Source organism: Geotrypetes seraphini, chromosome 1 (genome assembly GCF_902459505.1).
Source record: "Geotrypetes seraphini chromosome 1, aGeoSer1.1, whole genome shotgun sequence".
NCBI lineage: Eukaryota > Metazoa > Chordata > Amphibia > Gymnophiona > Dermophiidae > Geotrypetes > Geotrypetes seraphini.
The window spans coordinates 404,042,075-404,066,483 of NC_047084.1; the positions used below are offsets into that span (position 1 = coordinate 404,042,075).

The 24,409-nt window shown below is 43.0% G+C and overlaps 1 protein-coding gene across 1 annotated transcript in view; it reads right to left on the bottom strand.

Annotated features, from left to right (window-relative positions):
• CORO2A (coronin 2A) overlaps positions 1 to 24,409 on the bottom strand; it is a 418,409-nt gene that overhangs the window by 11,858 nt on the left and 382,142 nt on the right. Inside the window, exons 10-11 of the mRNA XM_033918127.1 lie at positions 13,982 to 14,072; positions 2,865 to 3,136 (exon numbers count right to left, since the gene is read on the bottom strand). Of these exons, the coding sequence (XP_033774018.1) occupies positions 2,865 to 3,136; positions 13,982 to 14,072 (363 nt within the window). The remainder of the gene's footprint in view (positions 1 to 2,864; positions 3,137 to 13,981; positions 14,073 to 24,409) is intronic.

The following is a 24,409-nucleotide window of genomic DNA, read 5'->3' on the forward strand; positions in this document are numbered from 1 at the left end:
AAGCACATGAAAAAAATATATAGATTGAATACATAACTTCATTTGCTAAAGCTTAAAAACTGAAAAAAAAACAGATACAGACCTTAGCATGGCTTCTACTTCATTGCAAATGGAAGTGTGCAGCTGCACAATGCTGACCTCATTATGAGATCATCAAGGTACACCTGCAAGGTAGAATGCCACAGTTAAAATGTGTGCTGAGATTTGAACCAATGACCTCTGAAAGATGAGCAAAGGGCTTTTACTTGTGAGCCATAGTTGCTTCCTTTCAGTCATGGGGGTTCCTACCATGAGTGCTTAGTGATCCTATAGTATTATGTGCCCAATATTTCCCACTTATAACTAACTATGAATAAGGTTGCAAATATCTTAATCTATGAGAGTTAGCCTCAGTAATGGAGCCTACGCGTAGTCATTCAATGACTGGGGTATTCAGCGTAGCTAAAATCGCTCCTTTAATCTCCAATCATTGGCCTCACTCTCATTTTCTATTATTCCAAACTTGTAAAAAAATTTTTTCCAATATTTATTCTTTTTTAAGAGAAACTCTTTAAAACATCTATTTTCATACGCTTCCTATCATTCTATATATATTCATACACTTCCTATCATCCTTCCTTATTCACGCATGAGACTACACTATCTATATTTCTCGTTATATCTCTAAATTTCTTTTCTCCAGCGTTATTTAATTTACTCAAAAATCTTAATTTTCAGCAAGTATTGGCATATACAAGCCTACTTATCTTTAGAGCTTATCTTTAAGTCAGATTAAGATATTTGCAACCTTATTCATAGTTAGTTATAAGTGGGAAATATTGGGCACATAATACTATATAAACGTTTTCCCACTGGGGATCTTTATCTAGTGTGCTTAGTGATCCTAGCCATGTGAAGGTGAAAATACCTGACAAGATCATAGCTTATCAGATCCCTAAGCTATCATATCAGATGTGAGGAAGAAAGACATTAGTAAAAGCTGCTGTGGTTATCATTTAACTTGTAACCTCATGTATCCTCCAGACCTCTGAGTTCAAGGCCCAGTTAAAATCCCACCTCTTCAAGAGTGCTTTCGACTCCTAACTCCTCTCACTTTGGGTTCTGCATCCCTAACCCTATATGTCCCTATCTGTCCCTAGCCTATCTGTCTGTCAAAGTTAGATTGTAAGCTCTTCCAAGAAGGGACCATCTATAAATGTCAAAATATGCAGTGCTGTGCACGCCTTTCAGTGCTATATAAGTGGTTAGTAATAGTAGTTCTTCATATCTTTCCAAATAACATGGTGATATGAATTTTACACATTTATATAATTACTATTGAGACAAGGAATGTCACTGCCAACTCATCTTTGAAGTCTATGATTGACTATTTATCAACAAATAGAATTGAGGAATCAATATCATGGTCCATTTGAAATAATCCCAAATTAAAAATTGAAGGCACCACCATGATATTTGGAAAGATAAAGTTTGGACAAATCTATGTGAGGATGTTTGCCAATCCATAAAAAGTCAGACAAAATCTTGTTTAGAGCCTCATAAATCATAAGCCATGGAGAGTAAGACATAATGCAACAAGGAAATTAAGAAAATACACAGTCTACATTAGTATTCTACATGTATTTGCAACTTGTCTTTCACTATAGTATATAATACAGAGGCTTCAATTTCTTGTCTGTTGGATGTGTTTTGGAGGGCAGTTTATAGTGGTGATGTGCTGAACACTCAGGCGAAAAGGGGACTAATGCAGAGAAGACTCCTTTTTGTATTATCTCTTGACTTAATCAGGGGCCTTATTATCCTAGTAACTATCCTGGGCAGAGATGGAACAAGCACAAATTTATGAAATACATATGTACATTTAGACCCTGATTCTGCAAGGTGCGTCCCGATTTTAGGCAGCTGTAGGCGTCCTACAGCTGTCTAATCAGCCAATCGGGATGCACGTTTTTAAAAAAATGCTCCCCAGGCAGACCACCAATATTGAAGGCACCTCTGGGAGCCTAGGGAGGCTCGCAAGACCGCCTAAGCTCGCCTAAGGGCCTCAGGCGAACCTAGGTGGCCCTACACGTCTCCCTAGTAAAGGAAGAGATGCTTAGATTGTAGGCCAGCTAAATGCTGGCCTACATTGTAAGTAGACGCAGCTGCAATACTTATTGTGGCAAGGGATCTACCTGCTGCGATAAGTATAGCGGCCACGGCCACCTGTCCGGTCGCCGGCAGGAGGGTGCCCAACCCCTCCTGTGGGAAAGCTGCACCCCCTCCAGACCCCCCAACTAACCTCCCCCCAACTAACTTCTAAATTGTTGGTCGGACGGATGGGTCTTGCTGCCATCCAGCCGGCAGGCCTGCTCATCGAAATGTGGTGGGCCTGCCCCTTCCAGACCCATCCCCGCTAAGCCTAAGGCCTGATTGGGCCAGGCTTCTAGAGCCTGGGCCAATCAGTCCTTAGGCTTAGCGGGGATGGGCCTTAGTTTTTCCTAAGAAACATAGGGCCAATAATGAGATGGCGGGAGAAGTTGCAGTCCCGGATATTCAATGCTGGGGCCACCAGTATCCAGCCACCAGTATTGAATATCCAAGTCAAAGTTCATTACCATGGACTTAGCTGGCTAAGGTCCAGCCAGCTATAGTCTAGTGGCCAAAATTAGACCTGCCTTTTAGGTAGGTCTACCTGGCTGTGCATCAGCAGATGAATATTGTTGGTGACCGCTATGTTGCATGACATCACCAGTCAATCCAGCAAACCAGATATATCAGGGGGGATGCAATCATCTAGAGACAAATAAAAGGAGCACAACAGGCAAAAATATAAGTTCAGAAAATAAATTAAGCTAAATTCAAATATTTATACCTATCCTTACCTCATTTTCTGTCTTGGGTGGGGAACATTCAGATAAGTAAAAGCCACTGGATACTAAAGTTTGCTTGAACTCCTTGAAGCACTCTTCTCTTTTCTTCTGTACTTTTTCACCCTGAACCTTGGCTTGCTGCTGAAGCTCCCACACTGACACACTTTCTGTCTTGTCCTGGTACATTTTTGGTTGTGTGATGGTCAAGGAAAGCTCTATGTGAGGAGCCAGTATTATGGAGTGCAAATCCTCTGAACCAGGTCTTAAGGATATCAAAAAAGGACCTATGAATATAAACATATCATCTTTTTTTCCATTTTCAGATTTACATCACCATATCATAAAGATCTACCTCATTTCATCCTAAATGCCCTCTCCCTACTATGCTCTTAAAACCAAAACAAGAAATAACACACATTACAGCAAGAAAAGTGTCAGATTGATAAGCTATCATCTGGGACTCTCTCACTTGCTTAAAACCCAAGTTTAGATCAGGATTGTAAGGAAGATCCCAAATTAGCATGTATGAGTCAACAGACTAGCCCCCAGGCCAATTACACCCATCCTCCCACCCTGTCATCAGTTTTAGTCCATTTAATATAAGGTTCCCAGATCTTCTCAAAAACTACTGAATTGTCTCAATGTTAGTGAAGTGAATTTAGCAAGGAGATAGATTTTACCCATAAGTTGCTGAAAAGAAATGCTGCAATCTTAGTATGAGCTGCAACTCAGTAGAAGACATATCTTTGGGTAAGTATACATTATTTTGCTCTGAGCTTTGATGGGTTTGGGGAGAAAATCTAAATTGTAGGTTCCCTTCTATTGACAGTTTAGATCTTAAAAGAGCAAACTTTACTTATCTAGTCTCTTTTATAGTTCTTCAGTTTTATAAGCTTGAACCTTCTGCTAAAGATATTCTCTGGCAGACAGAGTAGGGTCTGGCTTAGTCTCCATTCCCTCCCTCCCTCCCGCCCTTCCCTCTCCCGCCCACCCCTAGTTCATTTCTTTACTTATAGTCTTAATTTATTGTCAATTATTCTAAATAGGACAACAGGAGAACTCTTTACTACATATTCTTATTATATTTCATTACCTGTTAAGAATCAAATACTAAATAAGTATGCAATCTAACCCTAAGACTCTAAGAAACAAACACTAAATAAAGCATATAATATAATCCTACGGCTCTCTATACTAATCTAATATATTCCTAGTAGCTTAGTAAGGTTTAATTAATTAATTAATTAATCAGCTCAATAATAAGATGCAGACAGTAATCCAGCAGTAAGAGTAGTACTATCTAGTCTTTTGAATAGAGTGTCACATGTATAAATTTCTCCTGGTTGGTGAGATGTTATATGTGTGTGCTTGCTGCAAAGAGCTTCTAGCTCTCAGAGAACAAGTGCGCTCCCTTGAGACTAGAGTAGCAGACTTGGAGGAACTAAAGGAGACAAAAATGAGACCTACAGACATATTGTAGAGAAGTCCTACTTCCAGTCTGGTAGTCCCTGTGCTGACTTGGAGGAGAGAAGTCTCCTAGGAGAGCATCATCCTGGTGAAGTAGGAAATAATCCTGTAGCCAGGACCTGCCCAATACCCTTTCGCATCGAGAATGTGTCTCCAGGGACTTCTACCCAGGAGGGAAGGGATAGGACAGCTGTTGTAGTTGATGATTCAATCATTAGGCATGTAGATAGCTGGGTGGCTGGTGGGCATGAGGATCATCTGGTCACATGCCTGCCTGGTGAAAAGGTGGCAGACCTCAAATGTCACTTAGATAGGATTTTAGATAGTGCTATAGGAAAATGTGGGAGGGAGTTTCTGGAAGCTAAATTTAGGCTCTTAGGTAGAAAGATGAAATCCAGATCCTCCAGGGTAGCATTTTCAGAAATGCTCCCAGTTCCACACGCAGGGCCTAAGAGGTAGGAAGAGCTCCGAAGTCTCACTGCATGGTTGAGACAATGATGCAGGTATGAAAGATTTAGATTTATTAGGAACTGGGACACCTTCTTGGAAAGGGGAAGCTTGTTCTGAAAGGATGGATTCCACATTAACTGGAATGAAACCAGGTTGCTGGTGTTAACATTTAGAAAGGAGATAGAGCAGCTTTTAAACTGAGATGCAGAGGAAAGCTGACAGTTGTCCAGGAGCGGATGGTTCGGTGTGAGGTATCATAGTAATATAAAACATAGTAGATGATGTCAGATAAAGACCCAAATGGTTCATCTAGTCTGTCCAACCTGATTCAATCTAAAAATTTGTTGGGTGTTTGGGTTTTTTTCGCCTTCTTCTTAACAATTTCTGGCCAAGAATCCAAAGCTCTTTCCGGTACTGTTCTTAGGTTCTAACTACTGAAGTCTCTGTCAAAGCTCACTCCGGTACATCTACACCCTCACAAGCCATTGAAGCCCTCCCCCGCCCATCCTCCACCAAATGGCTATATACAGACACAGACTGTGCAAGTCTGCCCAGTACTAGCCTTAGTTCTTCAATATTCACTATTATTTTCTGATTCTAGATCCTCTGTGTTTATCCCACACTTTTTTGAACTCCGTCACTGTTTTCATCTCCACCACTTCTCTTGGGAGTGCACTCCAGGCATCCACAACACTCTCCGTAAAGAACATAAGAACATAAGAACATAAGAAGTTGCCTCCGCTGAGGCAGACCCTAGGTCCATCCTGCTCAGCGGTCCGCTCCCGCGGCGGCCCATCAGGCCCATTTCCTGAGCAATGGTCTATACCTATCTATACCCCTCAATCCCTTTTTCTTCTAGGAATCTATCCAAACCTTCTTTGAAACCATTTAATGTTTTCTTGTCTACAACAGCCTCTGGAAGCGCGTTCCATGTAGCTGTTGTAGACAAGAAAACATTAAATGGTTTCAAAGAAGAATTTCCTTACATTGCTCTTGAGTCTCCCATCCCTCAATCTCAAATTATGTCCTCTGGTTTTACCATTTGCCTTCCTCTGGAAAATATTTTGTTCTATGTTAATACCTTTCAAGTATTTGAACATCTGAATCATATCCCCCCTGTTCCTCCTTTCCTCTAAGGTATACATATTCAGGGCTTCCAGTCTCTCCTCATACATCTTTTGTCACAAACCTTCTATCATTTTTGTCACTCTCCTCTGGACCGCTTAAAGCCTTTTTGTGTTCTTCGTCAGATACGGTCTCCAAAACTGAACACAATACTCCAAGTGGGACCTCACCAATGACCTGTACAGAGAAGATAGAGAGGACAGCAATCGTCGTGGGGGACTCCATCATTAGACAAGACAACAGCCACATAGCGAGAGGAAGACAAGATTGGCTGGTGACCTGCCTACCGGGAGCCAAGGTAGAAGATATGGCGGTGGTGATCCACGTGGGGACAAACAACGTGAGCAACAGGAACTACAGCAGGGAAGCACTGAAGGACTATTTCTGGATGCTAGGAGGGAAGCTGAAGACCAGAACGCCGAGGATAGCATTCTCAGAGATCCTGCCAGTACCCAGGGTTGATGAGAAGAGGCAGACAGCTGCAAGCAGTCAATGCGTGGATGAGGTGCTGATGTGAGGAAGAAGGATTCCACTTTGTGCGCAACTGGATGACGTTCTGGAGGAAGAGCAAGCTATACAGGAAGGATGGACTCCACCTCAGCGTAGACGGAACGAGACTACTTGCCAGCAACATCAAGCGAGAAATTAAGAAGTTTTTAAACTAGGAATAAGGGGAAAGCTGACAGTCAACCAAGAGTCGATGGTTCTGGAAACGGTATACCCAGAGGATACCATACAGGAAGATTGTGAAGAAATCTCACCGGATCATAGGCAAGACAGAAATCCTGATGGATTGAAAGGGACACAAGAGGGAAGGAAATGCAAGAAAGTAACAGGCCACAAACTCAAGTGTATGTACACGATCACAAGGAGCCTAAGGAATAAGATGGGGGAATTGGAAGCTGTGACATCATCGGCATCACAAAAACATGGTGGAATGAAGAAAACGTCTGGGACACTGTGCTACTGGGATACAAGCTATAACCGCAGAGACAGAGTAGGTCAAAAATGTGGGGGTATTGCCCTATACATCAAAGAGGGAATTGAGTCTACCAGAGAGAAAACGCCGGAAATGAAAAATAAGGTAGAATCTCTATGGATCAAAATTCTGAGAACAAATGGAACGGAAACGAAGATTGGCACCTACTACCGAACCCCAGGGAGTCCAAAGAAACTGATGGAAAAATGACGGACGAGATTAAATTCAACTCCATGGGAGGCAACGCAGTTATCATGGGTAACTTCAATTATCCAGGAATAGACAAACCTAGGTACCTCCGGCTGCGGTAGGGAGACCAAGTTCCTGGATACTGTAGGTGATTGCTTCCTGGAACAACTTGTCAAGGAAAATACAAGAGGAAATGCAATCCTGGACTTAATTCTAAATGGACTACGATGACCAGCGCAAGGTGTAGAAGTAGAAGGACGCTGGGAAGCAGTGATCACAATATGATCCACTTCAACCTGGACACAAGAGCAAAACATTGATCCAGAACGAAGGCCATGGCACTGAACTTCCGAAAAGGGAATTACGAAGGGATGAGACTCATGCTGGGGAAGAATGTTAAGAATAAGATAAGCACTGTAAAAACGCTAGAGCAAGCATGGTCCCTTTTTAAGGACACAGTCACTGAGGCACAAAATCTATATATACTGCATATCAACAAGGGATCCAAGATTATTATAATTAGGGATTAGATTATTGTAATTCTTTACTGTATAACATATCTCAAAAAGAAAAGAAAAGACTTCAAATAATCCAAAATACTGCCATAAAACTCATACACAAAGGAAAAAAATATGATCATGTTACTCCTCTTCTTATCAAATCGCATTGGCTGCCCATCAATCATCGGATAACATTTAAAATAGCTTTCTTAGTTTTCAAGGTACTATTGTTCAATACGCCATTATTCATATCTAGAATGATAACCCCTTATTGTACAACTCGACTCCTTCGATCTTCCCAGCAAGACTTATTATTGGTCCCTTCACTAAAAATTGTTGGAACAAGGAGAAATGATATGTTCTCTGTACTAGCTCCCCAACTCTGGAACACCTTGCCTCTTTTTATCAGAAAGGAAAAAGATCTTATTTCTTTTAAAAAATTGTTGAAAACTTTTTTATTTAACGATGCTTTTAATGATTAATTTCCTTTCTTTTCTCCCTCCTTTATATTGTCTTTCCCTTCCATATGTTCTTCCCCTTAATTAAGAGAAATATTGTAACCCTTTCCCTCCTTTCCTCCTGTTATGTTTTGTTAATTATTAGGAAAAGAGAAATCTTCTCTATTTTATTTAATTAATTAATAATTACTTGTGATGATGTTTTGGATGTTTTGTAATACTAATATGATATTATGTTTTTTATAACTTGTATTTTATTGTACATCGCCTAGAAAGTTTTATATAGGCGATTAATCAAAATAAACCTGAACTTGAACTTGAACTTGAAAAAGAACAAGGAACCGGCTTGACTCACTGTAGCGGTAAATGAAGCAATCAGAGACAAGAAGACTTTGTTTAAGGAATGGAAAAGGTCAAAAATGGACGAAAACTGGAAAAAGCACAAACATCAAAGCAGGTGCTATAAGGCGATAAGAGGGGCCAAAACAGACTACGAGGAAAAAATAGCCAAGGAGGCAAAAAACTTCAAGCCATTCTTTCAATATAATAAGGGGAAACGACCTGCGAAGGAAGAGGTAGGGTCGTCGGATGACCATGGAATAAAGGGAGTGTTAAAGGAGGACAAAGCTATCGCCGACAAAATGGACACATTTTTTGCATTTGTATTTACCGAAGAGGATATACACAGCATACCGGAAGCCAACAGGCTATACGCAGGAAAAGAAGACGGCAAACTGACAGGGTTGACGGTCAGTGTAGAAGAGGTATGCAGGCAGATTGATAGGCTTAAAAATGATAAATCCCCAGGACTGGATGGCATCCATCCGAGGGTAATCAAGGAACTGAAAGGGGCTAAAGCTGAACTGCTTCAACTTAAAAACCAATCTGTCGATCAAATCAGGAAGGATTCCGAAAGACTGGAAAGTGGCGAATGTTACGCCGATCTTCAAGAACGGTTTGAGGGGAGATCCGGGATACTACAGACCAGTGAGTCTGACCTCGGTACCAGGAAAGATGGTAGAGGTGCTGATAAAGGACTTCATCATTGATCACCTTGATGGACAAAATCTAATGAGGAGCAGCCAGCACAGCTTCACCAAAGGAAGATCTTGCTTGAAGAACTTGGTGCACTTCTTCAAGGGAGTAAACAGGCAGATAGACAAGGGTGACCTGGTCGACATTGGATATCTGGATTTACAGAAGGCGTTCGACAAGGTTCCACATGAACGATTACTTCGAAAAATTGCAAGCCATGAACTTGAGGGTGAAATACTCACGTGGATTAAAAACTGGCTGGTGGATAGGAAACAGAGTAGGGGTGAATAAACAATACTCGGACTAGAAAAGCATCATAAGCGGAGTGCTGCAGGGTTCGGTGCTTGGACTAGTGCTCTTCATCATATTTATAAATGACTTGGAAATTGGTACGACGAGCGAGGTGATTAAATTTGTAGGCGATACGAAGTTATTCAGAGTAGTGAAGACACAGAAGGATTGCGAATACCTGCAACGTGACATAAACACACTCAAGAAATGGGCCACGACATAGCAAATGAGGTTTAACGTGGATAAGTGTAAGGTGATGCATGTTGGTAACAAAAATCTTATACACAAATACAGGATGTCCAGGAAAGAGACTTGGGAGTACTGGTTGACAAGTCAATGAAGCTATCCGCACAATGTGCAGCGGCGGTGAAAAGGGCGAACAGATTGTTAGGAATGAGTAAGAAGGGGATCACAAACAGATCGGAGAAGGTTATCAATCCACTGTACCGGGCCATGGTAGGCCCCCACCTGGAATACTGCATCCAGCACTGGTAGTATATTAGGGGAGTGTGTGGCACAGTGGTTAAGGTGAGTGTGTGGTGCAGTGGTTAAAGCTACAGCCTCAGCACCCTGGGGTTGTGAGTTCAAACCCACGCTGCTCCTTGTGACCCTGGGCAAGTCACTTAATTCCCCCCATTGTCCCAGGTATATTAGATAGATTGTGAGCCTGCTGGGACAGGGTAAAATGCTTGAGTACATGAATAAACTCATGTAAACCGTTCTGAGCTCTCCTGGTAGAACGGTATAGAAAATTTAATAAATAAATAAAATAAAAAATAAAATACATGAAGAAGGACACAGTACTACTCGAAAAGGTCCAGAGAAGAGCGACTAAAATGGTTAAGGGTCTGGAGGTGTTGCCGTACAGTGAGATATAAGAGAAAGTATTTCTTTGCGTTTTCTTAGAGACTCTGCTCTCCTACAGGCGACTCTCGAGAAGGAATGCTGACTTTGGCCTAAACCCTGACAAGCCTGACCGGAGTGACTTAAATAGACAGGAGTTACCCAGCCGAAAATAGACACGGCGCATCACAATCTGACGAAAGGAACGACTTGGGAACAGAAGCACTGTTAGATGAGATAGGACCCTCGAAAGAGAGCCCAAAAGTTTCTTTAGTGTTGGATTTGTAGCGAATTTGTAGCTGTAGCTGTAGTGTTGGATTTGTAGCGAAAAACAAGATTTTGTAGTGGTAGTGATAAAAGTTGTAAGTGTGCTTATGAAAAGGAAGAAAGTAGAGAGACGTGTGTTTCCTCCTTTCAGCATGATGAGTGTGATGATCAAGACCAGAATGAAACCTGAAGATTTAGAATTAATAGAGGACTTAGATGAAACCGCAGAGAGCCCACAGGTTAGCACTGAGTTCCTTGTTGAAGCCTGGAATTTGAGAGGTAGGGTAACAAAATTAGGGGGCAAGAGGAAGCAGAAGGGGGATTAATGGATGGATCAACTCTTGAAGCTCTAAAAGAGGGCAAAAGAACATAAGAATTGCCGCTGCTGGCTCAGACCAGTGGTCTTTTGTGTCCAGCAGTCCGCTCCTGCGGCGGCCCCCTAGGTCAAGGACCTAAGCCCTAATTGAGTCTAGCCTTACCTGCATACATTCTGGTCTAGCAGGAACTTGACTAACTTTCTCTTGAATCCCTGGAGGGTGTTTTCCCCTACGACAGCCTCCGGAAGAGCGTTCCAGTTTTCCACCACTCTCTGGATGAAAAAGAACTTCCTTATGTTTGTACGGAATCTATCACCTTTTAACTTTAGAGAGTGCCCTCTCGTTCTCCTTACCTTGGAGAGGGTGAACAACCTGTCTTTATCTACTAAGTCTATTCCCTTCATTATCTTGAATATTTCGATCATGTCCCTTCTCAGTCTCCTCTTTTCAAGGGAGAAGAGGCCCAGTTTCTCTAATCTCTTACTGTATGGCAACTCCTCCAGCCCCTTAACCATTTTAGTTGTTCTTCTCTGGACCCTTTCGAGTCGTACTGTGTCCTTCTTCATGTATTTTATTTATTTATTCAATTTTCTATACCATTCTACCAGGAGAGCTCAGAACGGTTTACATGAGTTTATTCATGTACTCAAGCATTTTACCCTATCTTCAATGTTTCAATCATGCCCCCTCTCAGTCTCTTTTCAAGGGAGATGAGGCTTACTACTGTGTCCTTCTTCAAGTACGGCGACCAATGTTGGATGCAGTATTCCAGGTGGTGTCATACCATGGCCCGGTAGAGCGGCATGATACCATTCTCCGATCTGTTTGTGATCCCCTTCTTAATCATTCCAAGCATTCTGTTAGCCATTTTCGTTGCTGCCACGCATTGCGCGGTCGCCTTCATCAACTTGTTGACCAGTACTCCCAAGTCGCTTTCCTGGGGGGTCTCTCCGAGTACTGCACCAGACATCCTGTATTTGTGTACAAGATTTTTGTTACCGACATGCATCACCTTACACTTATCCACGTTAAATTTCATTTGCCATGTCGCGGCCCATTTCTCGAGTGTGTTTATGTCCTGTTGCAGGTCTTCGCAATCCTCCTGCGTCTTCATTACTCTGAATAACTTCGTATCGTCTGCACATTTAATCACCTCGCTTGTCGTTCCAATTTCCAGGTCATTTATAAATATGTTGAAGAGCACAGGCCCAAGACCCGAACCCTGCGGCACTCCAATGGTGATGCTTTTCCAGTCCGAGTATTGTCCATTTACCCCCACTCTCTGTTTTCTATCCGCCAACTAGTTTTTGATCCACATGAGTATTTCACCCTCAATCCCATGACTCGCAATTTTTTGAAGTAACGCCTTCTGAAAATCCAGATATACAATGTCGATTGGGTCACCTTTGTCTATCTGCCTGTTAACTCCCTTTAAGAAGTGCAGCAAGTTTGTCAAGCAAGATCTTCCTTTACTGAAACCGTGCTGGCTGGTCCTCATCAGACTGTGTTCATCAAGGTGGTCAACAATGCGGTTCTTTACCAGCACCTCTACCATCTTTCCCGTACCGAGGTCAGACTCACCGGCCTATAGTTTCCTGGATCTCCCCTTGAACCTTTCTTGAAGCTCGACGTAACATTTACCACTTTCCAGTCTTCCGGAATCCTTTTCGATTTGATCAACAGATTGGTTATTAGTTGAAACAGTTCAGCTATAGCCCCTTTCAGTTCCTTGATTATCCTTGGATGGATGCCATCCGGTCCAGGGGATTTGTCATTTTTAAGCCTATCAATCTGCCTGCATACCTCTTCTAGACTGACCGTCAACCCTGTCAGTTTCCCGTCTTCGTTTCCTAGGTATAGCCTGTCAGCTTCCGGTATGTTGCGTATATCCTCTTCTGTAAACACAGACGCAAAAAACTTGTTCAGTTTGTCGGTGATGGCTTTGTCCTCTTTTAGCACTCCCTTTATTCCATGGTCGTCCAACAGCCCCACCACTTCCTTCGCGGGTCGTTTCCACTTAATATATCGCAAAAACAGCTTGAAGTTTTTCGCCTCCTTGGCAATTATTTTCTCATAGTCCCTTTTGACCCCTCTTAGTGCCTTATGTCACCTGTGTTGATGCTGCTTGTGCTTTTTCCAGTTTTCATCTGCTTTTGACCTTTTCCATACTGTAAAAGAAATCTTCTTGTCTCTGATCGCTTCTTTCACTGCTACAGTGAGCCACGCCGGTTCCTTGTTCTTTTTCCTCTTGGATCCCTTTTTTATACGCTATATATATAGATTTTGCGCCTTGTTGACTGTGTCCTTAAAAAGGGACCACGCTTGCTGTAGCATTTTTACAGCGCCTATCCTCTTCTTAATCTTTTTCCCCACCATGAGTCTCATTCCTTCGCAATTCGTGGCAGGAGGAGGTAGAAGTCAATGGTCATGTGCATGTTGTGCATGTTCCGCTAAATGATTTTGTTTTTTAAAAATCATTTTTATTAATTTTGGTTCTCAAAAATATACAATCAAATAGAATAAGAATACAAACATTAAAGGTTATCACAAATTGGTAAAACAATTGTATAAAGAATAAATTTTCCCAACCAAAATCACCCCTCCCAACCCACTCATCTCAGGACTGTTTTTCAAAAGTATATTAGGGATGACAAAGCAGCACATGGCTATAGGTATGAGGAGTTAATGTGTCCGCTAAATGTTTAAACTCGGACTTAGGCATCATATCAAACATACCCCTCCATATAATTTGAAAGTTGTTTAAATTCATAAGTTGTCATTAGTGGAAGACTTCATCATCATTCACTGATGAGTAAAGGATTTCTACTACTAAAAAGTCTAATTACACCTCTCTAATTTATTTTTGCACTGAGAACACACTTGCTCTCTTGATCTTTGATTTTCAGTCAATGTAAAATAACAGAATGATTATATGATAGGAGAGGGTGGGAAGGGTGGGAGATAAGAGTATAACATTTGTACCATTGATGAATATTAAGTGTTATATTTATTGTTAACTGCTTGGATATATTGTCACACTTATTGTAAATTTGAAAATGAATAAATAATTTTTTTTTTTTTAAAAGAAGAAGAATGGGTTTCTCTTGATCTTGTGAATGACAGGGCTTATAGTAGAAGAGCAGGCTGTCTTTCACTGCCATTAAATTATTGCCTGAAAAAAAATAGCTGTCTGTTGTGCTTATCTGACCTTTATTAATTCCACTCAGCCATTCCTGTGCTGTCAGTGCTGACTGACCTCCAGCCGTCAATGGGTAGATGTCTTCCTGGTACGATTCCGACTGCAAAACAAAGAGAGTGAGGACTGTCAACTATCATTGTTCCAAGTGCAGCAGTACTGTTAAAGAAAAATGTACCCTTTCACTCTACTCTCCATGTGCAACTCACATCCTGCAACACATATCCTGCTAGCTTTGTTTAGGGTACTTTATATAATCTGTTCCCCTTTTAAGTTATGTACATCGCTTAGAATTCGGATTAAGCGATTAATCAAATGTAATAATAAACTTGAAACTTGAATCACAGGAAGCACACCTTAAAAACTTAATTTTATTAAGTAATTAATTAGCAAAAATCACAATACAGAATATTTGGCACATTAGAAATAATAGTAATAGTAGTAATAGTAAGTCGTATAATGGGTATACCTCATGTCAAAATGATTGACAGCTGCCAAGATAAGGAACATCCAATCAGCGTTCACTTCTGGGTTAGACCCCACCCACTCTCTGCACAAACCCCACCCACTCTCCGCCGACTATCAACCAAGCCCAACCCACACCACATTCACTCCCACCCATACCCCACACACTCCCATAGGAATGGATAGTAGCTCCGTCCATGCCCCACCCATGCCCCTCCACCTGCCTACGTCACCAGAAATGCACTTTCTGATTAAATCACCAGAAGAAGAGGGTGTCTGACCCCGGAAATGCACATTCTGATGACATCAGCTGAAATGGGCCTGACTAACATGCTGGAAATGTACATTCTGATGATATCGGCGGTAACAGGGTAAATGAAGCGCTGGAAATGCACTTTTCTGATGAGCCGGAAATGCATTTTTTTTTATGATGTTAGAGGAAACAGATTTAGTTGAACCCCAGAAATGATGTGGCCAGAAGCAAATAAAACAGAAAAAATGTGGCTTTTATTTTAACAGCCTTTAAGTTAAGACAAAGGTTTTAAGAACTAATTGTAAGATTTTCCTTTTCTACAGCTCACAAAAACAAAAGCCAAGCAGTTACAAATGCTTTTTTTTAAAGAGGCACTTCAGAAGGAGCCATGGTTAATATTTGTGGGGGGTTACAGAACTGTTGTCATGGTGATAGCTGATAAAGCAAAGTTACTTACCGTAACAGGTGTTATCCAGGGACAGCAGGCAGCTATTCTCACATATGGGTGATGTCATCAGCGGAGCCTGGATGTGGAAGCTCGCAAGCAGACTTGCTTGAAGAAACTAGAAGTTTCGAGTCGACTGCATCGCGCATGCGCGAGTGCCTTCCCGCCCAGTGTAGGGCGCATCTCCTCAGTTCAGATAGCTAGCAGAGAAGCCAACCAGGGGAGGTGGGTGGGTTATGAGAATAGCTGCCTACTGTCCCTGGATAACACCTGTTACGGTAAGTAACTGTGCTTTATCCCAGGACAAGCAGGCAGCCTATTCTCACATATGGGTGACCTCCGAGCTAACCAGAATGGGATGGTGGGAGCGTTGGCAATTTAAGGAGAATAAATTTTTTTATACTTTTTGGCCAAACTGTCCATCCCATCTGGAAAAACATCCAGACAATAGTGAGAAGTGAAAGTATAAACCGAGGACCAAGTAGCAGCCTTGCAAATTTCCTCAATAGGTGTTGATTTGAGGAAAACTACTGAAGCTGCCATTGCTCTGACTTTATGGGCTGTGACTCTACTGTGTAGGGGTAATCCAGCCTGGGCATAGCAGAATGAGATACAAGCAGCCATCCAGTTGGAGATGGTACACTTAGAAATAGGATGTCCCAGCTTATTTGGATCGAAGGAGACAAAAATTTGAGGAGCAGTTCTGTGTGGTTTGGTGCGTTCCAAATAGAAGGCCAAAGCACGTTTACAGTCCAGAGTATGAAGAGCTACTTCTCCAGGATGAGAATGAGGCTTTGGAAAGAACACTGGAAAAACAATGGATTGGTTGAGATGAAATTCCGATACCACTTTAGGGAGGAATTTAGGATGAGTATGAAGAACCACTTTGTCATGATGGAACACCGTGAAAGGTGGATCAGCAACTAAAGCTTGCAAGTGCTCTTCAAGTAGAAGTGAGGGAAATGAGAAACACCACTTTCCAAGTGAGATACTTGAGATGAGCCTGGTCAATTGGTTCAAATGGAGGCTTCATCACTTGACCAAGGACAACATTGAGGCGGTTTGAGAGGAGGTTTGACACTGAAAAGTCCTTTCATGAATCTGGAAACCACTGGATGAGCAGAGAGGGGTTTCCCTTCGATAGGCTGATGGAAAGCTGCAATTGCACTGAGATGGACTCGGATCGATGTAGACTCGAGGCCAGAAGTCGATAAGTGCAAAAGATAATCCAAAACAGAAGATAAGGAAGTATGTTGGGGCTCCTTATCATGAGAAAAACACCACGTAGAAAATGTAGTCCATTTTTGGTGATAGCATTGTCTAGTAGTAGGTTTCCTAGAAGCCTCTAAAATGTCTCTGACAGGTTGAAAAAACTGCAGAGGAGTCATGTTTGGAGGTACCAAGCTGTCAGGTGTAGAGACTGCAGGTTGGGATGAAGCAGAGATCCTTGACTCTGTGTAAGCAGACATGGAAAAACTGGTAGAAGGTATGGCTCCCTGCTGCTGAGTTGAAGTAGAAGGGAGTACCAAGATTGTCTCGGCCACCAAAGAGCAATCAGAATCATAGTGGCATGATCGTTCTTCATCTTGACCAGAGTCTTGAGAATGAGAGAGAATGGAGGAAATGCCTACAGGAAGAGATTCCTCCATTCCAGAGGAAAAGCATCTGCCTCGAGGCGATGAGGAGGCCTGGAGCAGAATTGAGGCAGTTTGTAATTGTGTGGAGCTGCAAAGAGATCTATCTGAGGCGTTCCCCACTGTGAAAAAATGTGATGAAGAGGCAAGGAATGGAGGGTCCATTCGTGAGGTTGCAGAAGACGACTCAAATTGTCCGCCAAGCAATTATTCGCTCCTTGGATGTAGACAGCTTTTAGGAAGGTGTTGTGGTGGATTGCCCAGTTCCAAACCTTCAGACAAAGGGAGGCAGATCCCGTCCCTCCCTGTTTGTTGACATAATACATGGTGACTTGGTTGTCCGTCCGTATGAGGACTAACTGGTCATGAAGAAGATGTTGAAAAGCATTGAGAGCCTTGAAAATCGTTCTGAGTTCCAAAAGATTGATGTGACATTGACGATCCATACTGGTCTAGTGGCCTTGTGTATGGAGACCATCGAGATGAGCGCCCCAACCGTAGGTCGAAGAATCTGTTGTGAGGACCTTCTGATGAGGGGGCGTTTGAAAAAGGAAACCTCTGGAGAGATTGGAAGAGAGCATCCACCAACGGAGAGACTGCTTCAAAGAAGGAGTGACTGTGATGTGTCGAGAAAGTGGGTCACAAACCTGCGTCCATTGAAAAGCCAGGGTCCACTGAGGAATTCTGAGGTGAAGTCTGGCAAAAGGAGTCACGTGTACTGTGGAGGCCATGTGACCTAGTAGTACCATCATGTGGCTCGCTGAGATGGAAGAGCGGGAAGACACTGCATGACAGAGTTGAAGTAGAGCTTCCAGACGTTGTTGTGGAAAGAATGCTCTGAGTTGGATAGTATCCAGAACAGCTCCAATGAATTGTAGATTCTGTGAGGGCTGAAGTTGGGATTTGGGAAAGTTGATTTCGAATCCCAAACTTTGTAGGAACCAGGTAGTCCATTGGGTCCTTGAGATGTTGAATCTTTGATGAGCCAGTCATCGAGATAGGGAAATACCTGAAGACCATGGATTCTTAGAGCTGCTGCTACCACTACCAGGCACTTGGTGAACACCCTGGGAGATGAAGCCAGGCCGAAGGGCAGCACTCTGTATTGAAAATGCAGATTCCCCACCCGAAATCTGAGGTTTTGATGGGAGGCCAGATGAATGGGAATATGAGTGTAGGCCTCATTGAGATCCAGAGAGCATAACCAGTCGTTCTGCTCGAGAAGGGTATAAAGGGATGCCAGGGATAACATTCAAAATTTTTCTTTGATCAAAAATTGGTTGAGAGCCCTGAGATCCAGAATGGGCCGCAGATCGCCCGTCTTCTTCGGAACAAGGAAGTAACGGGAATAAAACCCCCTGTGCTGTTGTTCCAAAGGAACTGGTTCGATGGCATGGAGATGAAGCAGAGCTTGAGCTTCCTGAAGAAGAAGGGCGGTCTGGGACGGCGTGGAAGGATATTCTCTTGGAGGAAGGTCTGGAGGAACCTGAGTGAAATGAAGAGAGTATCCTTCCTTGATGATGGTGAGCACCCAGAGGTCGGATGTAATTGTCGTCCATCAGTGGTAAAAATGATGGAGACGACCTCCTTTAGGGGGAAAAGAAGTCAGAGTCAGAACGGTGGAGGTTATGCTCTGTTTAAACAGTCAAAAAGGCCGAGTAGCCTTATGTGCAGTAGAAGGTTGAGATTTTTGTTGCTTCTGAGGCTGCTGTTTCTTAGGAGGAGGGCGATTGTAAGGAGCCGTCCTCGGAGCAAAACGCCTCTGATATATAGGAGGAGGGTGTGTAGTTTTGGCAGGAGCTGGCTTTGGCTTAGATCTGACAATAGAAGCAAAGGATTTTTTATGTTCAGACACTTTCTTAGTGGCTGCCTTGATAGATTCATCAAAGAGGTCATTGCCTGCACAAGGAATATTGGCCAAGCGGTCCTGAAGATTAGGGTCCATGTCAATGGTACGAAGCCAGGTAGGCGACGCATGGCTACAGAGCAAGCAGCTGCCTGGGCAGACAACTCGAAAGCATCATAAGATGACTGAAGGAGATGTAATCTGAGTCGTGATAAAGAAGCAATGACTTCTTGAAACTCAAAGTGTTTTTGAGTATCCAAATAACTCAAAAATTTAGGTAAAAGAGTTATAAGGAACTCAAAATAAGTAATAAAATGAAAATTATAATTGAGGACTTTAGAGGACATCATAGAATTTTGATAGATGCGATATCCAAATTTGTCCATAGTTTTCCCCTCCCTTCCAGGAGGAACGGTGGCATAAACCTTGGAAGGATGGGACCTCTTTAAGGAGGACTCGACAAGCAGGGATTGATGAAATAACTGTGAGTTGTCAAACCCTTTGCAATGGACAGTTTTATACCTAGAGTCCAATTTGCCTGGAACAGTTGGTATGGTATAAGGGGTCTCCAGGCATCTGGCAAAAGTCTGAGACAAAAGCTTGTGAAGAGGAAGCTTAAGTGACTCTGCCTGAGGTTGAGGTAGATGCATGACTTCGAGGTACTCCTTAGAGTATTTGAAACCAGCATCTAATTGAAGATCCAAGTCAACAGCCTTCTGACGAAGAAAAGATGAGAAAGATAGCTGATCCGCCAATGCTTTGCCTCGAGAAGGACTCGAGGATGTCGAAGCAGCCTGGGTCGAAGATGAAGCTTCGGCAGGAAAAAAGGCATCAAAAGAATATGGAGACTTGGATGAAGCAATCAAAACCGCTGCATCCTCAAGGTGTGGAAATGGAGATCTCGATCGAGGAGTCGGCGGTCTAGTCGAAGTAGGAGTAGATCGAGGCTTAGTTGAAGAGGGACGTTCTTTAGAAGAAGAACTATGCCTGGAAGTATGCCTTGATGAAGGCCTCGATCATCGTGAGAACAGTGCTTGGAAGCAGATCTCGAAGATCGAGGAGACTTCGCCTCGGAGACAGAAGCAGCCGATGCCACCAAACAATGGATAGGACTGGAGGCTGTAGAGTGAAGCTCCAGAGGCTTGATGGAGGAACCTCGATGCACTCCCAAAGACTCCTTGTATAGAGTGTGAGGATTCCTGCCGAGGCACTTGCAAAGATTCTGCTCCTTGCTTCACGTGCTTAGAGGCCAGACCAGACACTCGCAGAGACTCTTCTCCCTGCAAAGAGTGTATAAGCTCAGACTGAGACAAAGGAAGCGACTCAACCTCGCGGGAGTCTGCAGAATGCCCAGGCTGGATGAGAGGAAGAAGCTTCGGTCCCATATTAGTAAGGAACTGAATGAATTGCTTCTCCAATATGATCTGGAAAGAAGCCGGCAAGGATGGATCTGCATCTGAAACCAGACCACCTGCTTTGGCTGGAGGTTCCACCGAGGCAGTGTAAATGTGGTTCGAATCGGAAGTCTTAGGCACTTTAAGCACCACCGCTGGAACTTACTGCTGAGCTATCTGACCTGAGGAAACAGGGGAAGAAACAGCAGATGTCATCAAAGAGAGAGCTGCTGCAAACGATGAAAGTCTAATGAGGCTCGAGGTGGAAGAAGTAGAAGCAGGAGGAGTCTCAATCGAAGTGGAGGCTGAGGTCGCTTTCGAAGTCAAGGGATCGGAGGAAGAATCCATCCCGAAGAGCTTCTCCACCAAAAGACGACGACGTTTAAGGGCCCGAGGTTGAAGAGTAGCACAGCGCTCGCACGACTTCGGTTGATGGCCCAGCAAGGCACTTGAGGCACTGACGGTGTGGGTCCATAAGGGAAATCACACGCTGGCACTGGCTAGACTTCTTGAAGCCCGTTACTGGCCGGGACATAGAAGGAAAAACGGCCGCCGCAAAATCGAAGCCCTTGCAGTCGAACGGAAGATTGAAAATTTTTTTTTTTAAAGTATAAATAAAAGAAATAAAGGAAGAACAGCAATCCATAAAGAAAAAAATACAAACTGCGGTTCAGAGAAGGCATAAAGTAACGAAGTTAAATGCAGAAAGTCAAAGACGGACTTCTCGGCTCCGTGGAAAACTGAGAACTGAGGAGACGCGCCCTACGCTGTGTGGGAAGGCACTCACGCATGCGCGGTGTGGTCAACCCGAAACTTCTAGTTTCTTCAAGCAAGTCTGCTTGTGAGCTTCCACATCCGGGCTCCGCTGATGATGTCACCCATATATGAGAATAGCTGCCTGCTTGTCCTGGGATAAGATGGTTAATCTTAAATGTTGTTGCAGCTCCTGATAAAGCCAGAGAGGGTTTAAACATGAAAAAAAAAAACCCTTTCTGAACATGTCCCTGCCTACTGGTGTTGTCATAGTGACGCATGCAATAGCGCTTGATATAGGAATAATCTTTAAAAAGCAGAAATAAAAAGTTGTCACGCTGAAAAAAATCATTTTCACCCCTTCTTATCTGAATTATTACAACACTAATACATATGATATTATTTCAGTATTATAATGAAATATTTAATTCCTTAAGATACATTTCCCACCCCCCACCCATCTACCCTTCCTGGATGTGCAAGGAATCTAATGAGAAAAGAAAGAAAGAAACATAACCCTAATTATAATGCAATAAAATTAGTCAATAGACTCCATACATCATTAAAGGACTTGTTAGTCTCTAAATGCTCCGCCAACATCCTTTCACATTTGTACGTGGTACACACAGTTACCCACCAAAAAGTAAAATTAATTCTATCATGTTTTTCCAATTGTGAGTAATCAGTTCAACCCCTACAAGATAAAAAAAAGACAAATTTTATATTTATCTAATGTAAGTTTAACATAAAGTAGCGTACCTCATATGTCGAGGGGATAGATGATTCAAGAATAAGATTAATTTGTCCCCAAATTGACTTCCAGAAACCAAAGGGCTCATAATAAAAAAAATCAACGTCTAAAAAGTGGCCTAAATGGCTACTTGGACGATCAAAAAGCCTGATCATCCAAGTACCCATAATCAAAGCTGGTTTTAGACGTATCTAAAACCAGCTTAGGCCTTTCCCCTGCATCTAAACGCACAGAGAGAAAAGAGGCGTTTTTAGAGGAAGGGAAAGGGCGAGTGGTGGGCAGGAGGTAGGCTGACCTAGACCTAGGTATGCAGCAAGTATAACCAAAACTTTAGGCAGGTTGCCTAGTTGGCACTTATACGTTTTGACTTAGACCAAGTCAAAACAGGTATAAGTGCCGAAAAGGGGCCGCTGAGCTGATCATGGCTGATGCGATCAGCTCAGTGGTCTCAGCAACCTGCCTACGCCCTACAGCAATGATCCCGGCAGGAGAGATGGCTCATCTCTCCTGCCACGATCCACCCTTCCCTCCCCACAATGATCAGGGCAGGAGGGAGCCCAAGCCCTCCTGCCCCGCGGCACCCCCGAACCCCCGATTATATTCGGGGCAAGAGGGAGCCCAAGCCCTCCTGCCCCACGGCACCCCCGAACACCGATTATGTTCGGGGCAAGAGGGAACCCAAGCCCTCCTGCCCCGCGGCATCCCTGAACCCCCGATTATGTTTGGGGCAAAGGGAGCCCAAGCCCTCCTGCCTCGTGATCCCCAAACCCCCCCAGAGTCTGATGGGGCCAGGAGGGAGCCCAAGCCCTCCTGGCCCGGCGACACCCCCTAACCTCCACCCCCACTAAAATACGGGCAGGAGGGATCCCAGGCCCTCCTGCCCTCAATGCAACCACCCCATGATCGGCCCCTCGAACCCCTGATCGCCTCCCCGCTGACCCGCAACCTCTTCGCCAACCTCACGACCCCCCCAATCCCACCCACATACCTTGAAATCGTTGGCCAGATGGACGGCTGCCAAGCCCGCCCATCCAGCAGGCCAGTCATCCCAGGAATGGGGCTGGATTGGCCCAGGTGGCTCAAACCCCGCCCACGGGTGGGGCCTGAGGTGCCTGAGCCAACCAGAATAGGCCCAGGAGCCTTAGGCCCCTCCTGTGGGTGGGGTCTTAGGCACATGGACCCAACCCAGCCCATGTGCCTAAGGCCCCACCCGCAGGAGGAGCCTTTTGGACATTTTTTTTGATAATAGACATTTTCCCTGCTTCTACTTTCAACGTTTAAGGCCTTAGGCCAAAAGGGGACTTAGACATTTTTTTTGATTATGCCCCTCCAAGTATAAATGGACAAAAATATAACAGATGATCCAAAGTCCCTATGTTAATATGACAATGCCAGCATCTATTAGATTTAGAATTACCTATTTTATTTAAACAAACTGGGGTCCAGAAAATCCTAAGCAATAAAAATAACCACGTTTGTCTCATAGATGCTGACGCTGTACATTTCAACCTCCAAGTCCAAATTCGTGGCCAACGAGATACATAAATATACTGTTTTATCTCGATGCTCCAAATATCTCTAAGAATATTTTTTGGCTTCTTATTTAAAAATTTAGAAATCAATTTGTACCACTGGGCGGCCTGATTCCCTACTAGATCTGTCTGGTAGCAGAGGATCTGCAAGCTGTAATAAGTTTTTAAATTTTTCCATTCAGGGAACCCACTCTGAATAGCCTGCTTCAACTTCAACCACCTATATTGGTGAGACATTAAAATACCAAATGATTGTTGCAGCTGTGAAAAATCAAGCAGTTTTCCATTAGACATAACATCATCTAACGTCCGAATACCTGCCTGCATCCAATTCTTCCAGGCGATCCCAGCACCGCCTATTTAAATCTTGGAGTTTAACCATAAGGACTGCAAAGTAGATTTCATTATAGGAACCTCTGTTAGTTTGTCAATAAATTTAATTGTTTTCCCTGTATCCAATAAAATTATCTTGTCCTTAGCATATCTAGGTAGTCTGATATTTAGTATATGAGATAGTCACATAGGGGACATAATTTTCCATTCAAGATATTGCCAGTCCGGCAGATGTTCCATGAGCTCAGGGAGGATCCAATACATACCTTGACGCATTATATAGGCTTGATGATACCTATAAAAAATGGGAAAATTTACCCCACCCTCCTTAATTGGTTTTTTTAAAGATTCTAGAGCAATTCTTGCATTTTTCCCAAGCCAAATAAATTTTGTCAGAATACTATTTTTATAAAAGGACTCCGGAAAAAATCCCCAAAACTGGCAACATACCCATTTGGTAACAAACCACAGGCAAAATTATCATCTTAACAGTTTGTATTCTCCTCCACCAAGACAGATGCTCACACATTTCTGTGACCTTCTGCAATAAAGATTTTTCATTTATTTTCATTGTCTCTTCCAGCGTATTTTTTATCCAAATACCTAGATATTTTATCACTTCATCCTTCCAAAGAAAGGGGAATGAATCAAATAAACCTTTTGTACAATGTACATTAAGTGGAAGAACCTCTGATTTACTTCAATTTATCTTATAACCTGAAAATTTCTCAAATTTCTCTACCAACTCCAGTAAATGTGGAATGGTTATTCCAGGATTCCTCAAATGAAGCAATATGTCATCTGCATAAGCAGAGACCTTGTATTCCGGACCTGTGTAAGGAATACCCTGGATCTCCTCTACCTGTTGAATAACTAATAACAAGGGTTCCAGTACAATGTCAAAAAGCAAAGGAGACAAAGGACAATCTTGTCTAACAACCCTGCTGCAAACAGAAACGCTCTGAAAATTTATTACTAATATGCAATCTAGCAGCAGGGGAGCTTTACAAAGTTTGAATCATTTGAATAAATCC